General features: G+C 40.3%; 1 protein-coding gene across 10 annotated transcripts in view; it reads left to right on the top strand.

Moving 5' to 3' along the window:
- LOC117827883 (focal adhesion kinase 1-like) overlaps positions 1-22,601 on the top strand; it is a 69,982-nt gene that overhangs the window by 18,043 nt on the left and 29,338 nt on the right. For 9 of the 10 annotated variants that reach the window (XM_034704723.1, XM_034704726.1, XM_034704725.1 and 6 more), the window contains exons 2-8: positions 2,723-2,749; positions 10,450-10,694; positions 12,608-12,777; positions 14,015-14,102; positions 14,338-14,417; positions 14,816-14,878; positions 17,411-17,465. In XM_034704723.1, coding sequence (XP_034560614.1) covers positions 10,494-10,694; positions 12,608-12,777; positions 14,015-14,102; positions 14,338-14,417; positions 14,816-14,878; positions 17,411-17,465 — 657 coding nt within the window. In that variant the 5' untranslated portion in view covers positions 2,723-2,749; positions 10,450-10,493. Of the gene's footprint in view, positions 1-2,722; positions 2,750-10,449; positions 10,695-12,607; positions 12,778-14,014; positions 14,103-14,337; positions 14,418-14,815; positions 14,879-17,410; positions 17,466-22,601 lie in introns of those variants that run through there. The other variant, XM_034704733.1, reaches the window with a different exon arrangement.

Genomic DNA, 22,601 nt, shown 5'->3' on the forward strand with positions numbered 1-22,601 from the left:
GCAGCCAGTGAAGATGAGCTAAAATGGGGGTGATGTAGGCACATTTTTCTAGTTCCATAATGCTCATATATGCTCACCTTTGTTTGAATTTGTCAGTACAAGAGGCAGGGATCTGCATTTCATGACCGTTTCCAGTAGGAAGAAAACCTGTCTGACGCTCTGAACTCACACCATGAATTTTTTTTAATGACTTATTTCAGAAGTTTAGACATCATGGCACAGCAGAGTCTCCTTAGATTGCTCTGTCTAATTACTGTTTTCAGGAGACCTGTGATTAACATGTTATTATACAGACAGACTTTTCACATGGGATGTTTTTGGGGTTTATGTGTGTACGCCGGTGCCAACAACTGAACAAAACTGCCCTCATATTTGCCTTGACTTATTTGAAGTCATGATACTGATATGATAATGTGAAGCAGGACCACCAGCAGTCACAATGAAGTATCAAATGTGTTCAACAATTCAACATTAACGCTTAGGTGTCTTTGCCTTTACTTCTCTATAATAACCTGTTTGCATCATAAACATTGGTGTTACTGAGAGGGCATTGTGCAGCAAACTTACCTTCAACTATGCAGAGTCAAGTTTGAAACACTTGCTGTATGACATGTGGAATAGGAAACAGTTCATCTGCATAGATTGAAGGAAAAGATCCTTGCTCCTCTCCTCCTGTGTTTCTTCTTGGAAAGGACAGCTTGAGGAGCAGGTGTTTTGGGCCGTCTGCCAGTCTGGAGGGAAGCATGTGTGTCTGTGTGAGTGTGTTTGTGTGTGTGTGTGTGTGTGTGAGAGAGGGTGTGTGTGTGAGACCTTGGCTGTCTTTGATATATGAGCAGTGGAGGCAGTTAAACAGGCTGGTTTGTAATTAGCCCCATGCCAGCACCTCCGCAGGATAGTCAGCGGAGAGAAAAGTCAGCACATGTTCGTTATGATTCAAATAAATAAACTGCTCATCACGATTCACAAAAGGTCACACATATTTAAGAGCAGAGGGTGAAAGATGCAGCTTAGTAACAAGTGTTCAAACTCATTTAGATTTAAAAAAGGAGTGATATTTTCTTCTGACTCTAAAGGTGCTGTGTTAGTCTCGTTCCTCAGACACGAAGAGGCCACAGGCTCCTCTGGTTTTTAGTCTAGACCGTAGCACCGCCAGTGTGGCTGCATAGTCAGGCTACATAACACTTAACTCACATCAAACTCTGACAGGAGCGGCAGGGGAAGAGAGACAGTGAGAGGGAGCATAAGTGGGACAGATGGTGTGTGTAAAGTTCATCTTTTGTAGATGTCTTTTCAGGCACTTTGAGACCCCAGATCTTTGCACCATGGTCCATTACAGCCGTTTAGTCATTTTTGTGACAGTTTTATATGATGTCATCATTAGAAAATGTTTATGAGAGGAAATTGTTGTGTCTGTTAGGCTGCATTTACTTGAATGAAGTTATTAGAAATCAAAACTTCAGATTTGGCAATATATCTCCATAGTAGCTACCGTTGATTTTGCAGAGAGGATTTTAAACTAGTGTTCAGTGGACATAGGTATTTTGTAAGAAGCTTTCTTTCTTTATAGATGTCTTACTTGTTTCACCTGGTAACCCCCCACAACTACACACACACAATGCCAGTAGGGGCCTGGTTTAGCATTACAAAGGGTCTGTCGATAACTCACACCATGAGTCACCTTTCTGGTATTTCCTTCTGGGTTTGTGGCTTTTCGCCGAACCATTACATCATTATTTTTGACAACCCCTGTACTGTCATTTCATCCTGCACAAGAGTGTGTGTGTGTGTGTGTGTATGTGTGTGCGCACCAGGGTGTCTAAAGCACTTAGACTCTTATCCTCCTGACCCCTGCATGCACGCAGCCCCATCACTGCTCTAACTGGGTGTCAGGTTTTCAGAAGACTTCCTGTGGGAGTTTGGGTGCTACAGGATTGATGCATCCCGAGCAACTCAATAATAAGAGCAGGAATTATGCTTCTCATGTCAACCTACAATCAAAGCGTGTACATGCTCATGTAGCCTTTAATCACCTGAGCGGTTTTCTTCATGATGATATTTTGATATAATTTGTGTGGTCATAAAAAGAAGGGATATTGCACCTTTTTTGATGTTTCTCTGTAAACATTTTTATCGCACAATTGGGTATGTATATACATAAGTGCACAGATTAAAAATATTAGAGTATAGTGACATGCTCAGTTCCTTCAAAGCTATTATTACGATACCCTGAGGAGACATGTCATTAAAGGGTTAATATGCATAGAGGGGTGTTATGTGAAGGCGTTATCAGAGGTTGCAATAGAGAAAAAGCACAAAACTCCCAAATCTAACAATGTTACTTTTTGATATGAGTATCCAGCATTCCAATACAGAAAAGAAAAACAGAAAATCTGCATCCATTGATTTGCAATATTAAGAACCTGCATTTTTCAGTTGCACTTTTTTAACCAGTAGAGCTTTGGTTTGGCTAAATGAGGCAACAACGGGATATTGATTCTTAAAAGATAAATCAATCCCCTGTTGAAAAGTCAAGAGATATTGATTGCAGCTATTTATTTGACCAGTATTGGCTTCTCCTCTGCTTTTACCCCTCAGCAACTGAGCTGTGAACACCTGCTGTGCAACTTCATTAAATTCATTGTTCTGACCCCTTTGATTTCTTTATTCAGCACCTCAGAATGAAACAAACCAGCTAACTATTTCTTTCTTTTTTGTCTTTCAGATATTTCCAGGATTGCCTACTACACAGGTGAGTAGCTGACCCTTGACTCCACTTACTTACTACAAGAGATCATTCAGCGGCTTCCCTCACTCATACACAGTGGCTGTTTTTTAAACCGCCTGCTGTACTAGCAGTCTGACTGATTTGGCCAGAATTCAGTATGTAGTAAGTAGTATGTGAACGAGAGCAAAATCTGCAGTATGCCAAAACTCCCCAGATGTCCACTGATTCCGGAAAATTTCACAGTATGCATCGGACCAGTCTGCTTCACGTACTGTTTCCCATAATGCACAGCGCTCGTTCCGCTTTTTCCTTTTCTCTTCTTTTTTGACGAGAGGAAATCTGTTTTTAAGTGCTGTGAAAATTATTAAATTCCATATAAACCACTTCCTAACTTTTTAAATCATAAGTGGATGCTAAAGAAGCAGTTTATCTACCAGCTTGGCCGTTCTTTACTTCCGCATTCCAAAACCGGAAATTCAGTGACGTCTGGCCCAGCGTACTGCAACACAGATCGAACAGAACAGTCATACTACATACTAAATTCAAATGCACGTAGTATGTAGCAGGCTGTTGCAAAAACAGCCAGTGTTAGGAAGTAGAAGAGTAGCAGAGTGAAACTCTCTTCATGACCGCTCTGGAGCTTTCCCAAGCACTCCTGTTAATGAATGAGTAGATGCTGTCATGCAGTTGTCTTAGCTGTCATCATATGACCTTTATAAATAACATCTGCATAATGTGATGACAACTAGGTCAACATTATGAAGACAGCCAACCTCTAATGTGGTGATGAAGATCAAAAAGGGTAGATAAAATAACAATTATGATGAAGACAGAAGCAAGTTGGCCTTGAGTTAGCATTATTTCAAACTAGTAAGAAAGTTTTATTTCATACCAAATTTACTTCCTCATATGGATTATGTGGCTACAAGAAAGAGAATCAGGATTACAAGATTATTCTGATTTCTATGTTCAAGCTTATTGAGAAAAAACGGAATAAAATACTGATCTAAATGAAAAAGTGAGGTTGGTGTAATAATGTTTAAGGACACTTGATATTATTTTCAAGTATCTGCAGGCAGATAAAATGCAAATATTGAGAGACATGGAGAAAAATACATTAACTGCAAATATTTAAGATGAAAATAAATCGGTTTGATTGTTCATCTACTATGTGGACTAGTGTGGACGTCTTCCTTTAAGACAGCAACTGCTGAGTCATGGTGCTCGTATTCTATCATACTAATGCAGATGTATATATCAATGTATCTGTGAAAGTGTGAGTAACAGAACCAAGAAGAAAAAAAATGCAAGAAATGTCTATCAAATTGTTGTGTGTTGGTTTTATTAGAGCAGACAGGAGCAAAAAGGAGACGGAAGATCATCTGGAGAGTGTGACTAATAATTGTGATTGTCAAACTGTTGAAACAAGGAAAAGTATTTTCCTTGAAGATGATCCAAGTTAATCTCTTGCCCGCCTGAGGGTGTAGTTTTCCTTTCTAGTACTGAAATAAAAATCCTATTAATGTGTCATGGCATCGTGCCCTGAAAAGCAAGTGTTGTTGGCGCTGTTATATTACATGAATTAACATGCCAGAAGATAGCAAATCCACAGTTAAACAAGTCTTGCTTTTAAAAGCTATATGACTTCCCAACATTATATTCTCATTACATCTTCCTTTTACTGGGGATATTTTAAAGCACTCAAAGCCAACAAAAAGGGGATAAAAATAGACATGGCTAGTGTAAGATAAACTTAAAGTTTTTGGGCCACTATTTTAAAACCTCTAATAAGACATTTTGGCAGTCACTGTTTTGTTTTTCTGGAACCAGAAGTGACTGTTTTTATAGGAGATATTGGAGCTGCAGAGAGAGAGGTTGGCCAATGCCAAGCTATCAAGATGATGTCGTTTCACAGTCTTTGCCCGAGGGCAAGGCTAATTCACAAGCTCGCTAATTAGTCAACAAGTAACAAGTCCGGGGTGGTAAGCGCAGATACTGATATGTTGCTGTTTCTTTGATAGTCTGTAAGTGCAATTGGTTGTTCTGCAAAAACAAATACACAGCTGATAGGTCAAGTTCAGAGACCCAAGTAGTGTATGTTTTGCCAGGAGTCTCTGAACAGCTCTACCTGTCAACAAAAGTAGCCTTGTATTCAATCATGCATATTCCATATAATCAATGCTGAAAATGTATGAAATGTCTCACTCCAGTTCTGACAAGAGGAGGTATTAACTAGATACCAATATGTCTTTGTACAAGGTTTTTAAATGTTAATTTTGGCAGTGGATTCAATGGAATGGCTTTGAGTCAGACTCCTTTTTTGTGCCACTTTTACTTTCACTCTGAGAAAGCTTTTGTCTTCTCATAATTTGTTTTCTTCTTTCACTTTTCCCCCTTTCTCTAAACTTTGTATGATCTATTCAGATAGTTCTTATTGACTGCTGATGTATATTTTATTTTATTGTTAGACAATGCTGTGACCAGCTAGAAAATTATGTCTTCATGAGGTCAAGGCAATAATTACACAAAAACGCACCATCAGGCTCACACTGTTGACACATCCATTTTCGCTGCAGATTAAGGCATTATATGTGTTTCAAGGTAGTTCATTTCAAAATACTTTTTGCAGTGTGCTTAATAATGATGTAACATAATAACCTCATAACAGTAGTATACAGTTACAGTGGGGGCTTTAGGGATGACATTTTCAGGAAGTCTGTCAGAGATTAAGTATTAATGTTAAACCTTTGTCATGCAGGCTGTAGAGAGGGTTTTTCTTTGTAATTACATTGATCTCTAACATCAAAGAGTATGGGATAAAGAGTTTGATAGATCATAGGTTTAAGATAAGTAAGTATTTCTAACAGCCTTTGATTTTTGACTTGGAGATACGACTGTGAACACATTTGTTTGTTAACTGATAAAATATCAAAGGAGCTATTACATTTCTGTGGTTTACCTGCAACTTTGATTATTTTGTTGTTAGCACTTAGTAGCAAAGTGTTGTTTTTTCCTCCCCTTTGAAGATAATTATGTGTTAATAAGGAGGGAGAGGGAGAGAGGGAGAGAGAGAGAGAGAGAGAGAGAGAGAGAGAGAGGGAGAGAGAGAGGGAGAGAGAGAGGGAGAGAGAGAGGTAGAGGGAGAGGGAGAGAGGGAGAGAGAGGGAGAGGGAGAGAGAGGGAGAGAGAGAGAGAGAGAGAGAGAGAGGGAGAGAGAGAGGGAGAGAGAGAGGGAGAGAGAGGGAGAGAGGGAGAGAGGGAGAGAGGGAGAGAGAGAGAGAGAGAGAGAGAGAGAGAGACTCTTTGGCATGGTCCCAAAAGAGCGCTTCCCATTCATGGCAACATCCGGCCCTCTGACAAAAGGCTTTCAAAAGTAGACACACACACACGCACACACAACCTACCGAAGACCCCTCCTCCTACCAGAACAATTGCCAATGCCGGAGATGTATCACAAAATATGGGAAACACACACACGCACACGCACACAGGACTATGTACACTAAGCAGAGCACCATAAGACCTACTAGCTTCTATGACTTTGCTGTGTGCATATGTTCTTTTTCTGTTAGTTACTCATTGTTCTTCAGTCGAGGATATGCATTGAGTCATATAAATGTCCACTTGATTGATGAAGGCTGGCATCTGGTCTTTTTTAACACTCTCAGAGATAGGTGCCACTCGCTCACAGGTTTATTGGAGGCAAGTTGCCTTGGAGATGAGCCTTCAGGGCAGTGCCTCAAGCAGTCTGGGATCAAAGAACAGGCTGAATGACTGAATGTGCTGTATGAAAGGTGATGGATTGATTAAGACTTCGTGGTTTGGAAGTGGATTGGTTGACAGATGCTCGTTAGCATTCTGGGCATGGCCGGGACAGTGCCAGTATTAGTAGGGGCATGTCCAGAGGAGTGGCATGGGCCCCCTTGTATTCCAATCAGCCCAAAAGGCGATTTTCAACCGCAGGAACTTTACCCCTGAACTAGGGACTTTACCCCTGAACTATGTGCGTTTCGAACGGAGGAACCAGGGTCTAAATTTAGTTCAGGGGTAGATAATCTCCCCCCTGAAAAGCCCTGCTTGGGGGGTAGTACTTTTCAAAGATCCTGGGACTTTCGGTTGAACGTAATAGTGTTTGTGGAGTTTACACAGTTGTTGAAACACAGAGGGAGTTCCTGGGAAAGCATGCTAGTTTAGTTTTTTATTAAGATTTCAAAATATTATTTAATATAATTTTTTTTTTCCCATATGTCACTGGCCTGATTTGGACAATGTACCCGGGACTTCAGCTCGCAGTCGAAACGCAGACAACAATGGGGGCACAGGAACCTTTTAGTTCCGGGGAAAGTAGTTCTGGGGGCTAGAAGACTCCAGAACTCTTGATCGAAATGCACCTGAAGTCCTGATCAACTATTTACCCTGTCAGAGTCTGGACTTTCATGGGAATCAAAGATTTGGTCTTGCTGCCTCAGGCTGCTGGTAACTTGTTTTGCATTTGTATTTATCACTTACCATTTTGTACTTGAAATTGTGACTTTAGACATACATCTTGAGCCTGTGAAGAATAAATCAGATATATATGATAAATTGAGATGGAAAGGGTAAATAAATACCACCCCTGCATGTGGAATTGCCCCTGTTTGGCCACCCCAGTGAAGAAGTTTGGACACGCCCCTGGTTAATTCTCCAATCAAGATCTACTAAGTTATTCATTTTTGCAGCTAAAATGAAAGAAATTTATTTTTTTGAGGAGTTTTTGTAAAGAGGGGAATAATTGAGGTCTCTTTTATTTGTCTTTTTTGCTTCTGATCAGTCCTGGAAAATACTTTGACTGTCACAGTTTTCTTTTCAAAATGTTGTTTTGTTTTTCTTCAATCTTCAGTGACTTGTTCCTTTAAATTAAGCAATGGTTGTAATCTTGGTGCAACATACGGGCTGATCTGAGGTCAGCTCCATAAACAGAAGTGGGAGGGTTTTTTATTCATTGAACACAAGAGACTAGTGTGATTAGCATATTAATAGTTTCTAGCTCCTCCTGCTCCTCCAGCAGTGCTCTCTCTCTCTCTCTCTCAATTTCTCTCAGTCCACACTCAACTTTCTTTCAGCTCTGTCCTCTTTTCCTCTCTTTCATCCTGAAACAATTGCTCTCCCCGACTGTCTCTGTATCTTTTGTTTTTCTTCATTCTCCCTCTTCTCCCTCACAGATAACTTTCTGTTTGTGTGTCACTGCACACAGTAATTGTCTCTCTTTTTCCTGTGACCACCAACTTACTGAATCTCCACTGGATTGACTGTACAAGTTGGATTTGTGTGTAAGCTTTTGCTGGAGGAGCAGTTTTCTCATCACAGGGACTTAACCGAGTGAAATAAGTGACTGTCACTCTGGAGAGGACTCGTGTTGACTACTCCAGAGCAACTGTGTGACTATGGAGCGCAGGCATTTGGCAGAAATTGGACAAAAAGCAAATAGAGTGTTGACATCAGAGAGGGGCTGCTGAGGAGTAATTCAGAAGTGGAGGAGGGAGGTCTGTGGATGAAACTTCACATCACTGGGGATCTTGCTTGACTTGTGCAACTGCAGCTAAGAGGAAGGGATTAAGAAGACAAGACTAACAAAGAAAAACTCCTCAAAAGACTGGATTTGTGCCTTTTCCCTGTTGGTGTGTTTTCTGTCGCCTCTGAGGGCTCCACACAGAATCTCAGCTGACCAGAAAATTGGCCTATTCAAAGATCTCTGCTCTTAACTCCTTTGGAAATAACAGTTGGCTAACGAAGCTGTTGACAAAATCTAGAGACAAAGATTTCTGCCTCAGAGACAAAGTGTGTGTGTGTGTGAGAGAGAGAGTTTGTGTGTTTGGATTACATGAGCCTGTTCTTGCAGTTGTGTCTGGACCTCGGTGTGTTTATTTATGCCACTTCTGCACACGATAAGTTCAGTGTGCGTGATGCGTGGTTGTGAGACCGCAAGCTGTCTCTCTGTCCTCGGAGCAGACAGACACAGGGAGGGACAGACATGCGTTTCCATGGCGATGAGCGGCTGTAGTCCCTTCCCTATGTGTTGGGAGAGAGGTATGAATGAAAACTTTGCACACAGGATAACAAACACACATCTACACACACACATACACACAAGTAGCATGAAGCCCTTCCATAGTGTGACATCTGACTCCATGGGAACAGAGTTGGTGTACAGCCAAAGCTACCGTTGCTCAGCAAAAGTATTGTGTGAGAGTGTGTGTGTGTGCTTTTGAAACAGAGAGAGAGAGAGAGAGAGAGAGGGAGAGAGGGAGAGGGAGAGAGAGCGAGGGAGAGGGAGAGAGACAGGGAGAGAGACAGAGACAGAGACAGAGTGAGAGGCAAGTTTAACTTCTGGGAGCAAGTGGAGTGATCGTTTTTTAAAAACGTCTTTACTCTATGAAATTGGCCGTGCAACATGGGAGTACATTGATATCTTGTAAAGATATATCTTTAAACAGTTTGTTTCCTCCAAGTTGTGTGTGTTAGTGCGTGTTCGTGTGCATGTGTGTGTGTGTGTGTGCGTGTGTGTGTGTCTCCTCTCAGGTGTAATTACCTTCTTGAACATATCAATTTTCCCTTTTAATGGTTGAGAGAGCAGAAGCACAGGACTGAAACAGAAACAGAAAAAACAGAGTGAAAGAGATCTCAGTATCTTTTTCGATACTGCAACCACACTAACAGAAGCACACGCAATAACACACACACACACACATATATATATATATGTACAGAAACTCACGGACATGAAGGAGGTACTTTTTGTCGGGCATTCCCAGATGTAGTTATGAAGAAATTCCAGGAAGTGTGTCAATGTCACGGCTTCTTACTCAGGAAAAGCGTCAGTCTGAGGTGCATTGTCTTTGTGTTTTTTAGCCACAGGTGCTTACATTGAGCCTTGACCCTGACTGCACCTCATTCTCTTTTTATTCCTCTCTCTGGTGTATCATTGAGCAGTGTTATTCAGCCTGTTTTTAATACAGAGGGTTGCTGTTTTGTCTTTTGAGTTTACTCCAAACAAGACAAGGACTGGATTCTAGTTTACAGCATTACAAAGTGAGGACAGAGAAAGAGGAGAACATGTCAGCAACATTTCTAATTTCATTATTCAAACTAAAGCTTAAACAATAAGTCCATAATTAGCAAGACTTTAATTGACTTTGTTTACAGCCTTTTTAAGCAAAAATGCCAACCCTTGTCTTAGAGTAAATCCAATAGTTTTGAGTTCTGGAGCACTGGTTGGATAAAAGCAGCAGTTTAAATTGCCACTGGACAGTTCAGTAAGTCTACTGATGAAGAATAAATCAATTAAACAATTGAGGTTGTTCTTACTGAAAAGAAACTCAATGTTCTTTATCTCAAGCCTACACAGTTTGTAGATTTGCTGCTTTCTCTGTTCCTTATTTTAAACTGAATGCCTTAGGTTGATGGACTTTTAGCTCCCAGATGAGATATGTTAGTATGGCTTTTGGATATTTATTAATGAAATTATTTATTTATTATTCAGTGATGAAAATAAAAAGACCAAACACTTTGGCATCTCAGAAATTCTGATATCTTATTCAATATTTTGCGATGTCCCTTTAGATTTAATTTCTTGATTTTCTTCACCATGTGAACTGAGAATGTAATAATTGTAGGATTCCTTCTTCTTTTTCATCATCTACTTCCTCATATCACTTATGTCTGGTCTGCTTGTTTTCCTCACTCAGAATATGACAGACACCTAGCAGCAGCAGTGTCAGCAGGGAAAACCATGGCCACGGCCTACATGGACCCCAACCTGAACCATGCCCTCCTGGGAGGAGCCAAGTCTCGGCTGAGTGCAGGGGGGTCGGATCGAACCATGGCTGGCTCCGTGGACAGGGTTCTGAAAGTCTTCCATCACTTTGAAACTAACACTGAACACAGCTGTTGGTCCTCTAATATCAGATATGGAGACGCAACTGATGTCAGGGTAAGAAGGGGTGCAACCGTTTTTGTTTGTATCTAACCTAAAGAAGCCCTGGTATGTTTTCTTCTAATGTAGGACTGTCAGCGTCAATGCATTAATCGTGATGTTATTAAAGTCCAGAATGAACGATTTTTGATAGCCTGGTATTTTGTCCCTTTCAGCACCTGTAGTTAAGCTGCCCCAGTGTCTGCCTGCTTCTTGATGTCACCGTGATGTAAAATGACAACACCATTGTTCTTTGAATAACACATTTACAAAAAAAGAAGCCCATTGATAAATCAAATGTTATATGGACTTTGTGTCGAACAGATTGAAATATCACAGAACTACTTTGAGGTTTAGCTCCCACCTACAAGTGAAGCATACAGGTGCAGCTAAACAGATTAATGTAATCCGGCAACCGCATCACAGTAGCCAGCAGAGTACTATTTTGGAGTGTGTGAATCACCACAGGCCTGTGGATTCACAGATAAAGATGAAGCAGATGAAGCAGATGAAGCACTTTGAAGCTGTCCCGTATCCTGAATCATGGTTTTTAGACCACACCTGTGCAGCAGTGCAGCATATATTTGAATAAGAAATCTGAAGTCAGCAGGGTACATTTCATTGGAGTTATTTGAGTCCCAAATCAGGACACTGGTAAAAGTTGCATGTTAAAATGGACTTAAGAAATACAAAATAAAGGAATTTGAAATGGGATTAAAATGCAATTATAGTGATTCACTTTTTGAATCCTGTGATTAAAGCAATTTTAGAATTGCATAATTTGACAGCCCTTTTTTAAATTAGAAATGATATAATAATATTTTACTGTTGCCAACAAAAGCCATCGATAGACAGTAATGATTTTGGTCTCATTTTTTCCTTAAAAGGTTAGGTTCTTTAACGTTTTGACAAAACTCCAGAGAAATGCTATGTGCATTTTATGAGGATTGTTCAGCTGCTGATTTATATTTCTGATATGTCCACAAAGGGTTGTAGACAACAACAAAGCTGTATTAACATATACATTAAAAGGGTAAATTCACTGTTGGTTTTGATCTTTAGGGATAATGTAGAACAGAATAATGTTACTTGAACCAAACATTCACTGTGGAAACATTAGCTCCTCATACATCATAATTTACCCCCTAAAGCAGCTTTAAATGCAGACTCTGCTGTTTGACTTAAGTTCAGCCTTTGCTGTCCGCTCTCATTCAGAACCCTCTGCCAAATGAGAAAATTCTACAACAAAAGACAGTGTACCTCAGGTCACACCCTTGTTTACTTGGCAATATGCTTTTAGACCCCCCCCCCCCCCCCCCCCCCCCCTCCCATGATGCAGAAACTGCTTAGCACTGCTTAAACTTCAGTGGTCGTGCAGGATACACCACTGCAGATATCCTCTCTCTTCTTTCTACTTCAGTATGTGGGTCAGACCCTCTAGCATTTTACACGGCAACACACATGCTTCTTTGAGCATGATTCTGCGTCTGTGTATGATGTCTGTCAGCTTGTTCGGGTGGGGATGTCATATTTAATTGCTTCAAGTAACCTACACACTCACATCCACTGATGCCCTTAATGACCTCATGCAAAGTGCTTTAAATGAACAATGGCAGAGTTAGAGTTCAGTGTTTTTTTCCACTGGGCAATTTTGTTAAATTAAATTTCAACACAGTGTTCTGCATGTGTTGGGTCATAACTAGAAGACTACCTCTGTAAATATGAGAGGAAAAATACTTGACTTGTTGACCCATTAACCTAAACTTGTGCTAGTAGTATAGCAGTTTATGTATTTTTAACCCATAAATCATATTAGTACAGAGCCCAACAGCTGTTTTATACCATTTTTATTGTTCAGCTTCTTTGGTACTATACAAGGGAAATTGATGCAAAATAGATCCCCATAAATATATTTTCTACCATGTTTCCAGGGTATCATCCAGAAGATCCTGGACATCCACAAAGTGCGCTGGACATCTTGTTTTGGCCTGCGGCTCACCAACAGCCAATCCAGAGACCAGGTGCACTGGCTCCACCCTGATATGGGTGTTTCACACGTCAGAGAGAAATATGAACAGGCACGACCAAACGAGGAGTGGAGGTGAGATCAGAGGGTTGCACATAAAGCAGGTATTACACAGAGCTGCTGTTTTAGTAAAGAATCCATTGGCCTACAGTTTGCAGAGGGCTTTTTTCAGATCTGGTTTCTCTCTGCAAAATGTACCTTCTGGATTTCGGTCAGTGGCAGGTTAGCAGTCTAAGAACAACAGTCTACAACAATGTGTTTCCCCTTGTAAGTCTGCTGCTTGAGTTAATTCAGTTTAGATGTATAGAGATGTAAACAGCAAATAATCCCTACAGAAGGCTAGTCTCGCTTTTTCCTGCTATACCAGACGAATCTGGTGAAACTGGAATTTAGACTCAAATTATTTGTAAAATGGGAGCAAGATCTATTGTTGCTGATGTTAAAAACCACTGAGACAAAATTGTCTAACTTGACTTCAGATTCTGCAGCAGGTGCTTGCAATGCCTTAGGAAAGAAAACAACTAATGAGGCCTGCACTTGTGACCAAGACATTAAACGTGACTTATTTAGCCTTGTAAAATGAGTCAGAGTCCATGTCTCTAAAGACGGCAACTCAAGTCTGACCTATTGTACGCCAAAGTAGCAGAAAGTGATTTGTTGGAACCAACAAATGGAAACATAAAGCAACTCGTCTGCTGTATGATGATTGGAGGCCCTGTGTGCGTGTGCTTATTCTACTTTGGCAGTTTGGATGTTAATGCACTGGCATATATTATGTTTATTGTGGTGGTCTTAGTGCTAATGCTATTGTGAGGTGCAGGCCTTTTGCACTGTGAGGAGGAGAACCAGATGCCCGCTTTGTATGACTAAGTCAACAAGTCTCTCTGGCTTGGTTTGTCTTCTTTTGCCGATGGTTCAATCTGTGTCTTTATTTGCATTCTAGCATATCATATTTTCCTTACTTTTGTCTGTATATTTCTTTTCTTCTTTTATTTTTACAGTCCTATTTCTTTCTGTTTTTCTTGCGTCATAAGTTAATTTAGTTCATTCTTTTCTCCTTTTCTTTCCTTTCCTCGTCTGTACCCTGCTCTGATCTTGGTTTTAAACTCATTCGTCAAACTCATTCTGATGCCTTTCACCATGTTGAACACATCTAGAACATATATCTTCATATTAAAATGGATTTCTCAGAAACATGAAATCTGCAATATAAAAAAAAAATACTAAGAATTGTTTTTTGGGTTTTTTTTGAGTTGGGAAAATATTCTTGTTTATGCAGCACTCTTTTAAAACTCACTTTCTTCCACTGCAGGTATGAATTAAGGATCCGGTATCTTCCAAAGGGCTTTGTTCAGCAGTTTACAGAAGACAAACCCACGCTCAACTACTTCTACCACCAGGTACTCTCACACAAAGAGACACACAAACACACCAAAGCACCCAGACAAAAACAGATTTCAGTCTCTGCTTGCAGCTACTCAGCGCAGAGACATATGGCACTGCTTGAAGTCAGAGTCTGTTTGCCCTTTGGTAATCTAGGTCAGACGGGATGTGTGTGTGTGTATGCCATGTGTTGCATGTAGAGATACATAATTTAATCATCATATTTTTGTGCTGTGTATTCGTGTCTCCCAGGTGAAGAATGACTACATGACAGAGATCGGGGATCAAGTGGAACAAGATGTAGCTCTTAAACTTGGCTGTCTAGAAATCAGGTTAGTTATGCTCACAGTGTGAAACAGAGGCTCTAATTAAAAATGTAGCGCATGAAAACGACAATGTACTACACAACTATAGAAGTCATGTTTTCAAATGGTATTCTTCTTTTACGATCAAAAACAAAGGTTTGTCTGATGATTTTGACACTTTGAAACCATTATATGACATTCATTTGTGTGTGAAGTTTTTTTGTTTGCCCTACAGCTACACTTATCACCCTCTACCATGTTTATCATTCATTATTTAAAGCAACATCTTGTATTCACATAACCCCCCCCCCCTTCATCTATTTAGCCTGAACACTTTGAATAAGTAGTCCCCTTAATGGTGGAGTGTCTGCTGCAAGTGGATCTGATCATGTTCTCTTTCTGTGTCCTAATGGTTTTAACTTCAGGAGGTTCTTCAAAGAGATGAGAGGAAACGCCCTGGACAAGAAATCCAACTATGAGCTACTGGAGTAAGTATTTTCTTCTTGAGCACAGAGCTGCAGGAGCTCACCATCAGTCCGGCTTAGAATTATTTTGGAACCTGACATCTGCTCTTGAACGGGAAATGTGCAGCTGAAAAACAATAACCCAGAACAATGTAATGCCTCTGATGGATTCTTTGTCTACATTTACCTGTGAGAGAAAAGTGTTCAGCCCACATAGTCAACCATCAGATCACTTGTGTTCAGAAATCATGACCTTTTTTTGGATTAATGTTGGATTGGCTGCTCTGTCTCTGCTGGCTCTCTGGTTTGTGCCCTGCTTGATGAATGCTGATGAGGAGCGTTAACAAACTCTGGCCCTAACGAGGCCTGGATTTTACTTCGACTGACTCTAATGAGCTGCCCTCTCCCCCTGAAGTCTTTCTTTTTGCCCGTCCTCCTAACGAGCTCTCCAATTAACTCAGAAGAATGCCCTCTGTCTTTCCCTGGTATCTCTTTGTCTTCAATCTACGTGCTCTTGCCGCTCTTCTCTCTTCTCTCATCCGGAATTTTTGTCTGTTTTTCCCTTCATTCCTACCCTCCCTCTCTGCCTCTCTCTGTTGCATATTTTAGACCAACCAGTTAGGGAAGAAGGAAAATGCTGTTGGGGTTTTCATGCGCCAAGCTGACAGTTGGCCATCAGGGGCTGTTGGGCTCATGTTGAGCATTTATGTCCAAAAACTGCAATACATTTTGGGTAATCTGCCTTTAACAATATCCATTGACCATGCTGAACAAGCAGATTGGTAATGAGTGGCTGCCTCAGGCTGTTTAAAGCAGAGATTCTGCAACAGTGTTGTAACAAAGCTCCACTGTTATGTCTACTCTGTTTTTACACTAAACCAAACAGTGCAGTCATGTTGCTGTTCTAGTACGGGATTTTTCACAGCATTTAAAGGAGCTAGGGAGGCGTTCCTTGGAAACAAACACACTAGCTCTCTCTACGTTTACATAGACCTAGTTTCGCCTCTGCAATCTCTCATACCTCTGCTGCTAGCTTAATCGCAACAGAGCTTCATCCCACTATTTAGCTTCTAAGACATTTTACATGGAAGTGTCACAAATGTCCCACACAGCAAGAAGTTTTCTTTGCCAGAAGGGGGTAAGGGATCTCAGGAGGCCAGATATGACGCAGAAAGGATGCTGCAGTAGTTACAGAGAAATATTTGCAAGATATCAGAGATGTAGGACAACATGAAGCCTGATATCATACTGACAATTTTTCCCCTAATAGCAACGCTAAGTGAACATGGTGGTGAGCAGAAACAGTATTAAGTAACATCATAACATAAACAATGATCATACTGGTCACTAACAGGTCGTTTCATTTTGATATCATTCCCACTTCGCACTTGCTTGACTTTTTTCAAGTTATGTTTTTTGCGTTTAGTGACAAGACAGCTAAAGAGAGGCGAGTAGAGCGTGGGAGATGACATGCAGCTTAGGGTAATGGATGGAAGTCGATCTAGTAAAGTAAATAAATAAAGTTTGACTAGTGACCGCTGTGGCAAGAACTTTACCCTCTGTATATTTGGCATATGCTTAAATGGCTAGGCCAACCAACACCCCAGACTTGCCTGAATTTTCCTGACTTGTGGTTGCTGTGCTTTCACATCGGTTGTACCCTGACTTTTGTGGAAATATTTGAAGGAAGCTAGCATGAAAAAGTCTGGATACTTAAACTATGACAAAGAAATTAACTTTTCCAGGATATTCTAGTTCATTGAGATGCACCTGTGTATGCTTGATGTAGATTAGCTGGTTTCAATTGACTGTGCTTGTGGTTTTTGAGCCAATGTGAAGCAGCTATCAAACGTCCTTGTGTTTTGAGTTCATCATTAGCTCTATATGTTTGCGTATTAGCACACAACATTTAAATAATGTATTCTTTCATAGATACAATGATAAGTAGCTACAATTAACTATTGAGCAGCTTCTTCACATTTATTCATATCATTTCCTTCATATTTCAGAACCTGTTTGGCTCTATCTGAATTGCTCTCAAACTGAAATCCTTACCCTGTTGTACACCACACACTGTAATAAAAGCATAATACTATATTTGACCTGTGCTGGAGGAGGGAGGGAGGATGATGTAAGCTGTCAGCCCTTCTCCCCCCCCTATCCATCTTTTCTCCAGAGGAGTTTGAATCATTAGCTAGCTTCCTGTTTTAGCTCCACACATCTTTCTCTGCCTCTGCGGTCACCCTCTTTGTACTCCTCCATGCTTCTCTCTATCTTTTCTTTCTGCTCCCCCTGTTTTCCTTCAGCCCCTTCTCTTAGGAAAGGATGAGTAGTGCTGTGCCGTCAACACTTAGTCATAGCTTTCTGTTTCTGTGTTTTGTTTCTCGTCTTCAGCTGTCTCACTGCCTTACTGGATCTGTTTGTTGCTGTTGTTAATTTCTCTGGAGAGGAACAAAATAATCTGGCGGGATCAGATAAAGACAGAAATGCTTGTCAATTAGCATTCCGTGGTGTAATCACAGCATAATAAACATGCCTCTGTGTCTCTCTTTCCAGGAAGGACGTCGGTTTGAGGCGCTTTTTCCCAAAAGATTTGTTGGATTCAGTCAAGGTGAGAATGACTTTTCCAAGTTATACAGAGATCTGTGCATATGAAGAAGTATAAGATACAAACTCTGCAGTCAGCTGCAAAAAGAATGCCTTGTATAGAGATTCTGATTAACTTTAATGTCCTGTTGGATGAGCATGCAGCTCTGTCCACTCTTTCAGCAGCTGTCATCACTCTGCTGCTTCACTACAGCTCCCAAAAGTAGCCAAACCTTGTGGTTTTATGAACAGCCTCACAGTTTGAAAAAGGACGTCTCTGAGCCAATTTTTTTTTTTTACTGTGTTACTTGATTTGTTGTCAGACCTTGTGTGGTCTGGCTGACATTGTGCAAAGCAGGCGATCCTCAATATGACTGAAGGGAATCTTGGCCAAATAACCACTTACGTTCAGATGAGCAGAGATAATGTAGAGGAAAATGTACCGGGGGATGTTCTTGCCAAAAACAACGTTTTACTGATTTGTATTCAGCGTGATGAATGTAAAAATGATCAAGGCTTTTAAACTGTGTTTGCTTTGTCAGCAGGTGTCTTGCTGACCAAATACAAAAGAAGAAGTGTGTTTAGTGAAGCAAAATGTGTCTGTTGTTTTTTCTTTCTCTGTAAGTTTTTAGTTTTTGCAGTGCAGAGTGTATTTATCTCATTACTAAACTCCTCAAAAAAAGTTTGGAAAAATAATTTCGGTAAAATATTTCATCCCTTTAATACTAGCAATTGGTGTTATATTATATATTGTTGGAAAGCCTGATAAGTTACCTTTACAATGAGGTATAACTTGTAAGGATCATGCTTCTGTTGAATGAGCAACACTGCAAAACGTGTGGGTAGCGCCCCCAAAAACGTGCCAAAATCCCCTGCAATATTCTCCTGTTGGTATTCACTCTTGTTTTGAGTTACTTGGTGGATTGGATTGCACTCTCCCACAGTAATAAGGAATAAACATACATATTGGCCAATTTTACACTTTATTCATTTTACACTGTTAGGGACCTCAGTGTGGAAGATCCATACGCAGCCACAACGGCTTGGCACCTCCTCCTTATTCTGGTCACTAGCCTGGTCACATTTTTGCCGTGGGATGGCATCCCATTCCTCAACCAGGAACTGTTGAAGCTCAAGCAGCATGGTTATGTTGGTCACTCTAGCACATACAGCACAGCCAAGCTGATGAGGCTTTTCCAATAATATAAAATACAATACCAATTAATATAACGTTTCTAGAAACAAGTTCCTATTTTTAAGAAACTTGTCCAGAAAGTTTTGCTTGCTGCATTGAAAGTCATTGCTACTCATAATATCCTGACATAAGATCTATATCTGGACTTGCAAGGTCTATGTGGATCATGCTAGGGTGTAATGAGATATTTTGACTAGTATTGAGACAAATCCACTGAGATTGTCAATGTAAATGTCAGTGTAGATATGGCTAAAGAAGTGTTACACAAAGTTCAAGCCTTTTGAAGGGATTAAGTCGTACCTTAAGGTAGATGATAAGACCATCATCAGGTTTCTTGAATGTTCGCCTGAACATTATCAGGCGCTACTTGTTTCGTAGGAGCAAGTAAAATAATTTCTGTTAAAGGTTAGCTCAGTTTGTTGTCTGGCTGATGTCTGGTTATGGTTGGCGTGTGTTTGACCACTGTGTGTGCTTGCATAATGAGCAGTGTCTGTGTCAGTGATCAATTTACGGCACGCGTTTATGGGGAGGGTCTTTGTGTGTGTGTGTGTGTGTGTGTGTGTGTGTGTGAGTGTGAGTGTGTATGTGTGAGTGTGTGTGTGTGTGTGTGTGTGAGTGTGAGTGTGTGTGTGTGTGTGTCTGCAAGAAGTATAGGCCCAGTGACCCGCAAAGGTCTTGATGTCAGCGGGCGGGCAGACAGATGCTCAGCAGAGGGAGAGAAGTCGACTGTGTGTGTGTGTGTTTGTATGTGACCCCCAGCTCCTGTTTAAACCCACTTTCTCTTTCCAACAATAAGGAGGGAGGGGGAGGTATCATTGTGTGCCTCTTCGTGCCCCCGCACCCCACCCCAGTCTGTCAAACCCTGCTGACTCCCCCCTCATCAGCTGCCCACATACCTTCTCTACCTCCTCTCCTCTTCCTCCTGTTTCTGCTCTTTTGGTAGACATGACAACACACACTCCCTTGAGGCCTGTTTTTATAGGCCACGAGGAGTCACACAGTAGCACATCGACATGTGCAGTCAAACATCAACAATTTGACAAATCTGACTCAAATGTAGATTTCTAGACTGATACTTTAATGTCAGAACAGTTTAATTGATTATTAGTTTAATCTGAACAGCAACTTGTCTTATGCAGAAACAAATGTAAGAACTAAATGGAAAGATTTAAGGTGTAGAGAATAGATGTGATCAATAGATTTCTTCTCTTAATACAACCAATATCTCCAGTCCTGCTCATATGGTTATGTCTGCCTTTGAGTTTTTGTTTATGTGTAATCATGTCATATATAAGCAGTTACAGAAATTATGCTAATGTTAAACAAATGACAGTGACACATCTGCTCTAACATACAAACATGCATAGTTGTGCGTTAGAGAGTGAGAGAGAGACCGCAGCTGTCATTTAGGTTACTGCCGTCCGCTCCGGTGACAGAGAATGGTAGTCATTTAATGGGATTATTCTCCCTCAATGGACTCTACTTACACACACACACACACACCTTACAACCCCAGAGCAGATGGCCGTGGTAGTAAACAGTGACGGATGTGTGCTGTGTTGAAAGCGTAATAAAGACCGGAGTGTGTTCATTTGTATTGACAGGCTGGACAGCAGGTTTACAAACACTGACCTTTGGTGACTCAGAAGATCAAAGTTGGACCAAAGCAGCTTGAGCTGCGCTGAGGAGTCTGTTTTCTTCTCATCAGATTGAAAACGTACTGATTTACTTTTAATTTTATGTGGACGAGGACCTCTGCGAAAAACATTGGCCATTCGATTTTGCAACTTGAAGAAAAAAATGTATCCCACATTTAGTAATTTTTCTAACGAATCTTACTTTGACCTTCTGAAAGCACAATTATCAATGAAATGTTATTCAAATATTCAGTGAATGCTGGGGCGATCACTTTCTTGTCTCAGTATGTAACGTCTTTTTGAAATCTTTTTGGATAAAGATCAAAAGAGTCTCGATGTATATCATTCTTTAATTTTGAACTATTTAAATCAGAAACATTTGTTTAAAAGTCTTAGATTGGTTATGCACTTTTTTTAAATGAACTGCGTGTAACAGAGGATCCAGGGTGTTTTAAGTACAGTACCACTTTGATTCATGAGCGTCAACTAGTGAATTATGAATCAAAGAGCAGAGATTTTCTGCAGCTTTAATGATAACGACGTAAGTGTTACAATTTACGCACAACACAGAATAAAATATATCATTACTTTTTATCTAGTGTAAAAGAAGGTTTGTAATTTCTGATTTACTGGAGAACTGGTAAGGTCGTAACTTGTTGGTGTTTTGATCAGTACTAAATAATTGAAAAACTTTAAATAGAGAGTGATAGAGTTACATAAGTGGTCAGCTCTGTCACTACAGCAACAGTCAACATAGTGATGGGGAGGGTGATAACCACTCTCAGCACTTCCTCTCAGGAAGGGTGGATGGACAATATCCCCATGTGAGTCTTTCCTCTCTCTCTCTCTCTCTCTCTCTCTCTCTCTCTCTCTCATCTCTCTCTCTCTCTCTCTCTCTCTCTCTCCTCTCTCTCTCTCTCTCTCTCTCTCTCTCTCTCTCTCTCTCTCTCTGTGTGTGTGTGTGTGTGTGCGTATGTGTGTGTGGCTTATCTAAGAGTGTCCATCCTGGAATTCATGGAATTAAAACACTGATCCTATCAAAAGCAGAAAGTACACACACACACACACACACACAAGAGCATACACATTTTCCTGTAATCACATGTACATAATGACATATGTTGACATGACACACAGATGCATATATCAGGACACAGGAACATTGCAGATTGTAGATGTTTGTGTGTGAAAGCGTTCTGTAATGCTGAAATAAAGGGTGGGTATTCTTTTTTTTCTTCACTAGTGAATAATAAAATGAAACATAGAAAACAACTGTGGCTAAATAAAATTGATAATAGAAACAAACATACTTAATCTTAAATTATGGACTGCTTCTGCCCCAATGAATGTAACGAATGTACGTCATCTTACATTTAGTGTAGGGCTTCATTTGTCACAACTGGCCGTGATTGGTCAATGCAACATGTTCAAATAAAGTCAGTAAAACAATGCAGGTCGAATGCTCTGGTTTGAAACTCAGATTGTAAAACTTTCATCCATTTTATGTAGATTGACCTTAATGTCTTATGTAAATCCACACGTTTTAAAACCCGGTCCGTAGTAAACTAAATCTCCTTAAATCTTAATCTTAATCTATATATGAAGAGCTATTTATAGACTGGGATTGTCCATATTGAATATATGCTTTGGGTGTGCATTTGTATTATTATTATTATATGTAGTTGTGTTATCTGTATACATTTGAACATCTTTAATGCAGCAGATGTCAGCTGCATGTGAAGGGTTAAAAAGGTCATTTTTGTTAGGGTCGAATTCCTCTTAATCCAAGTCTTGTATGTACATCAGATGAAGAGGATTATATAATACATTATATGTGTGTGAATGTATGTTGCATATCTTTGTAACTTGAGTGATGAAGAATAAGGAGGGATTGTGGACATAAGAACAATGTTCCCCAGATGGATTTTCTTTCTTTCAGATCCCCATCTGCCAACTCTCCAGTGACATAACAGACCTAAAAACATTAGGTCTGAAAAGTGTGATTGTGGTGCCAGCAGGGAGACTATAACTGACACGCTGTAAACCCAAATACATTACGGACAGTGGCATCTAAGCTTAACTGCAGCTGAATGTGCAGTCTTTGATGTGTAATTGAGTGTTAACTATCAATATGTCATTGTCAGGTTATTGATCTGATCCCAAAGGGCCCCTGGAATGAAGCATCAGGGTCAATTTGATTGGAACCGCAGTTAATCAATCAATGTATTCATCTCTTTATGTCAGTTTGCAGCCACACATGCATATACTCCTTTATCCCACATGTGCATCACTTCTCTACTCCCTGCTATCAGTTACATTTCTCTACCGT

This window comes from Notolabrus celidotus, chromosome 16, assembly GCF_009762535.1.
Source record: "Notolabrus celidotus isolate fNotCel1 chromosome 16, fNotCel1.pri, whole genome shotgun sequence".
In the NCBI taxonomy this organism is placed as follows: domain Eukaryota; kingdom Metazoa; phylum Chordata; class Actinopteri; order Labriformes; family Labridae; genus Notolabrus; species Notolabrus celidotus.